At 33.5% G+C, this 7,558-nt stretch overlaps 1 protein-coding gene across 1 annotated transcript; it reads right to left on the bottom strand.

The window, feature by feature from the left end:
• Positions 1-3,067: 3,067 nt before the first annotated feature.
• Positions 3,068-7,356, bottom strand: LOC142840485 (odorant-binding protein-like). Its single transcript, XM_075956980.1, has 5 exons — positions 7,300-7,356; positions 6,735-6,874; positions 5,399-5,469; positions 3,884-3,994; positions 3,068-3,198 (listed from the first exon to the last, which is right to left on the bottom strand). The coding sequence occupies exons 1-5, from the start codon at positions 7,354-7,356 to the stop codon at positions 3,068-3,070; spliced, it is 510 nt and encodes a 169-aa protein (XP_075813095.1).
• Between the last annotated feature and the right edge of the window lie 202 nt (positions 7,357-7,558).

Here is a 7,558-nt window from a genome sequence, read left to right as displayed (position 1 = left end):
GCAAACCGAATCCAAGAACACATCCGAAAAATTATCCATTATGATCAAGTAGGCTTCATTCCTGAGATGCAGGGCTGGTTCAACATACGAAAATCTATCAATGTAATCCATCATATAAATAAACTGAAAGAAAAAAACCATATGATCATTTCATTAGATGCTGAAAAAGCATTTGACAAAATTCAACATCCATTTATGTTAAAAGTCTTGGAGAGATTAGGGATACAAGGGTCATACCTAAATATAATAAAAGCTATATACAGCAAGCCGACAGCTAACATCAAATTAAACGGAGAGAAACTCAAAGCCATCCCGCTTAACTCAGGAACACGACAAGGCTGCCCACTTTCGCCATACGTCTTCAATATAGTGCTGGAAGTTCTAGCAATAGCAATAAGACAGCATAATGGGATCAAGGGGATTCGAATTGGAAAGGAAGAAGTTAAACTTTCGTTATTCGCAGATGATATGATAGTGTACATAAGCGACCCCCAAAATTCCACCAAAGAACTTTTACAGCTGATAAACTGGCTTTGTGGGAGCCTAGGCTGTTTGGGTGCTCACCTTCCTAGACCTGGATGGAGCGGGGAGGACCTTGGATTTCCCACAGGGCAGGGAACCCTGACTGCTCTTCAGGCTGTAGAGGGAGGGGGAGGGCAGCGGGGGAGGGAGAGGAAAATGGGAGGCTGGGGCAGGGAGGAGGCAGAAATTTTTAATAAAAAAAAGAAAGAAAGCAATTTCTGATAGTAAAAGTAGTAGCCATATTTCTTTTACCTCTAAAGTGAGATCAGTTATAAGTAATAAGCAATTGAAGACCAAGGTCCCAACACTAAACATGAATACATATTACAAAAACTTAATGGACTCAGTTGGGCCATACATTTCCCTGTCAGTCTCCTCTCTCTAAATACACACCCATGCACACACACACACACACACACACACACACACACACAGACACACACACACATTCACAAATACTTTCAAATAAATACGTATATTCATGAATAAGTTGGAGAAATTGGAGGAAGTGGTAGGGGCACCAGTAATTATTTTGGGAATGAGGTGAAGTGATATAAATGTACATTGAATATGCAGAATTTTTATCAAACATTAATCAAGTATTTGTTCTGAAAACATTTTGTTTTACAAGACACACAAAGAAAGGTTAAATAACAAGTTTTTTTAACAAGAAAATATTTCCTTGTATCTTATTCATATCAGTTGCCTATGTATATTGAATGTACTTTGATTTTTTTATAGCCTTAGACGAGAGACTGGATATAGCAACACTGTCTAATAGCTTTTCTTTTTCCTTGTTCCAAGCCCTCAAAGAAGATTGCATTGCCTTTTCTATTTTGATAGTTAAGTGTATTATAAAGAATCATTGTATAACACACAGAAAGTTGTAATAAATAATTGCATATTTATAGGGATTGGTATATATATAGAATATCATTATCATGAATTTATTCTTCAAGTGATAATGACATATATGTACACTACTTAAGAATATCCTGATTCATTTGCTTACTGCAGTCAATTAACAAGAGATAATCCCCTCATATGAACTATTGAAAACATATTTCATTCTTTGTTTTAAATAATTGTAACATGAAGGGAGAAACAAAGAGTTTGTTATGTGAAATATTTTAAAGGGTTATGACCATTTATCTGCAAATAACTAATTTTCAGCTGAAGGAAAATAAGAACACATCATACAATTCACTTCTGCAGAGTTATTGCATGTGGCCCTTTAGTAATTGTAAAGTTTCCAATTATTACAATAAGTTTTAGTAATACAGATATCATTTGTTACAATGGAGTGGTGATTTTAATTAGCTAGTGAGTGTTTATGGGGTTTTTAAATGAGATCCTTTTAACAAAGTCCTTATTGCTTCTTGAAACATTTTATTTAATCATTCAAAAAATGAACAACTCATTGATCATAAGAAGAGAAAAAAGGTAAGTCAGAAATTTGGAATGTTGTATCCTGACTTCACAGGCAAGGGGAAAATTGATTTTGAAAGAAATGGTGATTTGTTTGTGATACTGATTTCATTGTCAAGAGGACTGATACATAATTCTCATCCTGTTGTCATCTGTGCAGACATAAAAGGAAAAATCATACATGGTTTACCAGACAAGAAAGTTTTCACCCTTTTGAATGTATGAATACAAAATTAAACATAACAATATAGAGTATAGAGAAGGGATTGCATATGAACAGTTTCTTCCCTAGAAATCACCAATATCTTGTGCTTTGGATTCTATAGGAGCACTGTTGACAGGAAATAATGACATTCCTTAACCTTACATAAAAATTTATTTTGAGTGATTTCAAGAAATATACTGAATATATCAACTTGATTGTACCTTATCTGTGATAAATCATATGGCACAATCATAAATAAAGTAAGATTTTCAAAAGTTGTGACACAGTTTTTTGATGGACTATACCTCAATATAGAAAATTTAACAATTCTGAGTAAGATAAATGTCCTTCAAACTGTTTTATAAATAAAAATATGCTATCCTTCATTTTTGTTACAGTAAGATTCTCAGTTTTAAAAGACTAATAATAAACTGTCTAGATTTCACATTCATTTTTTCTTTTGGTCACATTCTTATCTCTAATTTTTTATGTAATAAGAACAAATCCATTCAAATATCAAGATGATTAGGCATGGCTTCTGTTTCTACTCACCTACAGGAGGTCATTATTTAGGACATGTATCTGTAAAAGAACATAAATGGGGTAAAATTGACAGAAATATTCTCCTACGAATATGAGAACAGCTCCCCAAGGATTGTTGCTGGAAATAGCAACTGAAAGAAAGCATATGGCTAGACATAATCTGACTCAGGGATTTTAATGACTAGGTATGTAGACACATTGTTGATGGATAGATACATAGATAGCACATAGAGAGACAAAGTCAGCATGTACATATACATGTATTTATGAATACGCAGTGTTTTATATATGTGGATATATGTATGTATAAATATATATATATATATATATATATATATATATATATATATATATATATATATATAAATGCTATGGATAAAAATATTCCTTGTGGATACCTGTAGCCAGAACATCTCGAATGTTCTCTGGTGGTATGCTACGTTCCTCAGCATATGCCTCAAGTTTCTCATGTTGCTCAGGAGTCAAGGGTTGACCTTTTCCTACATTGTATGAATCACAATGTCAGAGACATGTTCAGTAGAATTCTGGAGAATTTACATTGTGTCCTTAGTTTCCCACCACAATATACAGTGAAAATCCCAACTGCTCCAAATTCATCTACACTTGGTGAGTCAATACAGGCATCAAAATTTTTTGCAAGTTCCACGGACACTTTAAACAAAGTCTAAAAGTTGGTATGACATCTCTTTTCAGGGTTTTATAATGTATCAAAGAATTTAAAAACGAACCTTCTCTAGAGAATTTGCTCATCAAAGTCCTATCCACTTTCAAAAACATAACACTAGAGAGTCATGATGCCTGTCAATGGAACCTTCACATTTCTCCCTAATCTATACTTTAGAATTTTTTTTATTTAGTACACACTTGACCAAATGACAGTCAAAATTGTCTGAATTTTGTGAAAATAAAATTACTCTTCTTTCCAGTAAGGAAACATGAAAATAAACTCTTCCAATAGCCTTCCCCCATTTCTCCTAGTCTTCAATGACCATGCTACTTGAATTGTAGTATAATGTACAAGTTGGTCCACAGAACAGACTGTCATTTAGTGGGCAGGAGTTTGAAAATACCATGATACTTTATTTGGTGGGTGAATATGACTTAATTCTCATTTACAGGGTTATACTTTTGTTACTGTTTCAGAAAACCCACTACCATTCTTACCGAGAACAAAAATCAGTTTTGTTCTCCGGCTAGCTCTATCCACATTATCACCAGCAAGGACTATGATGTCTTCTGTTGCAAACACAGGTTTAAATACATGATCACCTTCAACTGCAATAAAAGACACATTTCAAAACTTAGTGTCACTCATTTTTCTACTTTGTTTGACATCACCTGTTGACAAAAAATTAATATTGACCCTGACTCAAGCAGTCATCTCTGATTCACTATCATATGACACACATGGGCAAAGATATTCTTGTAGTCATTCATTTTACTTATCCCGTCATAACGTGGTGACCAATCAGTTCCATTCTTTAAACCTGACAGTGAATCTTAAGTACATACATTTTCCCTTTTTTCTGAATTCTTTGTGTCAATATCTGTGGGATCACTCTTTTGGTTATTCCTTCCAATTTCAACCAGATCCAAAAGGCCACCTGTCAATTTCCTGAGAGTTAAAACTTTGGTGTCATACCATAATAAGGCCTGGTGAGTAAATGCCTACATATGCAAAAAGAGACTGTACTCCCCTGTCTCGAAAAAACAACAACAACAAAAAAGAAATATGCAAAACTGTTTTCTTCTTGTAAGCTTATAGGTGTAAAATGTAAGAATAAATATTTTAAGTTTACTAGACATTCATATTGTGAGTCAATCTCTCTATGAATGTTTCTGTGTGTGTATGCCTCCCTTTCTCTCTCTTTATTTCTTTCACTATCTTTCTTTCCATTGTGTGTGCATTCATGTGTGTGTATGTGTGTGTGTGTGATATTTCCACTTACAGACACTGTTTGAATGATAAAATGATTCACAGGAAAATAAATGGTTTTAAGTATTTGGTCATTTTCTATTATGTGACTTCTTTTTAATATTTATGTAAGGTTAGAAAAGCATTATTTTTACCAAAAGAATGTTCCTTCTCTTCATTTAAAATCAACAAAAAGTTATGCTGTGTATCATTCAGTTGAACAGTGTTGCTATTATTTTACCAATTGTTTTGCAATATTGAGGTAGTCAGTTTGAAATTCTTAAACAATTTTCCCCTAACTTCTTTTCAAAGTGTATTTTATCATCCAGTGATCTGAATGTTACATTTTTTTACAAAATATAAGAAAAGGAAACTTTAAAATAGTGCTGTTAATTTAAATTCTCTATGAATCCAGTATGATAGATAATCCTTATAATATAACTACTTGATAACCTGTATCATGAAGTTTTCAAAGATGTTTGAGTCCACTGAGACCTATTAGGGAGTGGCAGGCTTGTCCAATAACAATCTGAGATACTGTATGAAAGAAAGGGCACTGAATATGATCTAGAAACAAATTTTCATGCAGGAAACTATTTGGAGATATTTTGTTAGCATATCTCAGTAGGTTGGAAAAATTGATAACTTTCCTAGTAACCAAAATTATTCTAGGTCCATGTACCTATGGGTAGCTGAGTTATCAACATGTATGTGCTCATCCACAATGCTTAGTTTATAGAGGAAGTTCCCAGATTCCAACTTACACTGGGTTCTGTAGTTTCCATCTTCTTGCCTATATACAGTGATTTTGGTCTGTGAACATTGGTCATTCACACTGAAAATCAAACAGAGGAATCATGGTTTATTGTATTTATCCTGTGAATTCATATTAAATATCTTCAGGTTTTAAAGAACTTGAGATATTTAATATCTATGAACAGCATTCAGAGCTAGAGAAAACAAATCTCTGTTTACCTCACTTTTTATAATTCTTGTTTAGAAAGTATATTTCTGTTTCTAATCATACCTATGAATTACTTTATTTGTGGCATTTTTTCCAAGTGCTATGATGACTCTATTTTCTTCCTTGTCCGAATTTCTCTATTCACTAAATATGATTTTCAATATGTTAATTCTCCTTTTCTAGACCAACAATAATATATACACAGGATTTTGTGAATGTGGTTTAAATGCTTTTATGTGTAACCTAAAACTACGATTGTGACTAGAACAAATTAATGGTTCTAACTATTTTAAGTTCTTACAGTCCTATGCAGTCTTTCATTGAACATTGTCACCTGAATGTCAGAAAGAAAAATTTTGAAACTAGAGCATCAGAAACATGCTCCCAATAGCTCAGACCCAAAATAATCACACAAAACTATATTATTTAAATCATTGTTTAGCCAATCACTTAAGCATATTGCTAGCTAGATTTTACATTTAGAATTAACACATTTAGTAATTTATATTTTACCTTAAGGCTTGTGGCCCACTGGCAAGGTTCAAGCTTTCAACTTATGTTTTGCCCCCCTGGCAGCTAAATGGCATCTTTTTGACTCTGACTTCTTTCTCAAAGCATTCAGCTTAGTTTTCCCCCACTTAGCTCTACTCAGCCGTATAAAAAGCAAGGTATTTATTCTTTATTCATTAACCAATAAAGCAATATATATAGAGAAAAATTTAAAACAGCAGACCTGGATTTGCAAATTAGATTTATCTGACCTGTTTGTGTAAGAATTTTTTTTATGGCACTGTGGCAAAATAATATAACATGCATGACATTAACCCAAATGCTGACACCTACCTTTTGACTTACTAGAAGTGAAATCCTTAGAGTCTCATGATTCTAAATTTTGAGAATAAAATTCAACCACAGGACTCTAGCCACAAGGATTTCTCAGGAAACACTCATAGAATTGAAGACAGATTTAACTTTCATGTGGGGCCCAGAGCTAACCTACCATGGAATGACATTTCTGAAGATAAGATTTGCAGTTTCCTGATCAGAAACAGAACATTCTCCTGTAAATTTAACAACATAAAATTCTATAGAATGTAAACAGTCTGCTCAGGTTACACTGTTGACGATTAGCTTACTTGACATAAAATGTGATTTCCATTTGACTACATTCCTCACAACAAGTAAGTTCACGCATGTAGAATCTCATAGGTCCTCCTTCCTCTATCTTGTCCACATTGTCAGCAGCGATGGCAGTGGTAACCCACTTTCCTTCTAGCTGAACAAACAACAAAGGCCATTGGAATTTGAGTTGGTACTTTCATCTCTGATTCAAATCTTCGGAAATACATAAGCTAAAGAGAAATATAAATCAATAAAACTTTATTAGTTCAAGATTATGCATCCAGGGATGAAAAATAATAAATTGTAATATGATAACTCAATATACATAGCATTTTAAACCTGAAGCTTTTTGGAACTACTCACATTTTGGCTTCCTATACTCTGTAAATTTGACCCATTGTTTTCTTAGTTTATTTGTTTCATCTTTGAGAAATCTGGCTGGAAAGAAGTAACTGAGTAAAAGTCAGCCAGGTTATTTTTTGAATATGGACTTGCATGGACAAACTGAATGACACAAGATATCCACAGAAGTAAGCTATTGAAGAACATTAAACCTATTCACAGGCCAAATGAATTTACCTCAGCATGAGCATGATTCAGACCAAATGCCAAAGCCAGCAGTAGAAACTTTACCATGGTGGTGCCTGCCATTGCTCTTCTGCAGATGCTCAAAATAGGATATTGGTTGTGAAGAAAATGAACTAAAATAGCTTTTTATACAGTTAGTTAGAGGGAGTTTTATGGAAACAACCAATAATTCTGCACCACAACAACCTGCATCTGTCCAGTATTTCTACTTTGACCTTGCTTTGTGGCATATGATCTCATATCCTTAAAC

The sequence above is a fragment of the Microtus pennsylvanicus genome, chromosome X, assembly GCF_037038515.1.
Source record: "Microtus pennsylvanicus isolate mMicPen1 chromosome X, mMicPen1.hap1, whole genome shotgun sequence".
Taxonomy (NCBI): Eukaryota; Metazoa; Chordata; class Mammalia; order Rodentia; family Cricetidae; genus Microtus; species Microtus pennsylvanicus.
The sequence above is the reverse complement of the archived record's forward strand: the minus strand, read 5'-3'. Positions and strand labels throughout refer to the sequence as shown.

What these genes read in the sequence shown, in the direction of transcription:
- LOC142840485 (XM_075956980.1), bottom strand. Translation starts at nt 7,356, where the DNA reads ATGGTAAAGTTTCTACTGCTGGCTTTGGCATTTGGTCTGAATCATGCT. An exon ending in TGAATCATGCTCATGCTGAG is followed by an intron (nt 6,875 to 7,299) that starts GTAAATTCATTT and finishes TTGTTTGTTCAG; the next exon opens with CTAGAAGGAAAGTGGGTTAC. An exon ending in AAAACTGATTTTTGTTCTCG is followed by an intron (nt 3,199 to 3,883) that starts GTAAGAATGGTA and finishes CATACAATGTAG; the next exon opens with GAAAAGGTCAACCCTTGACT.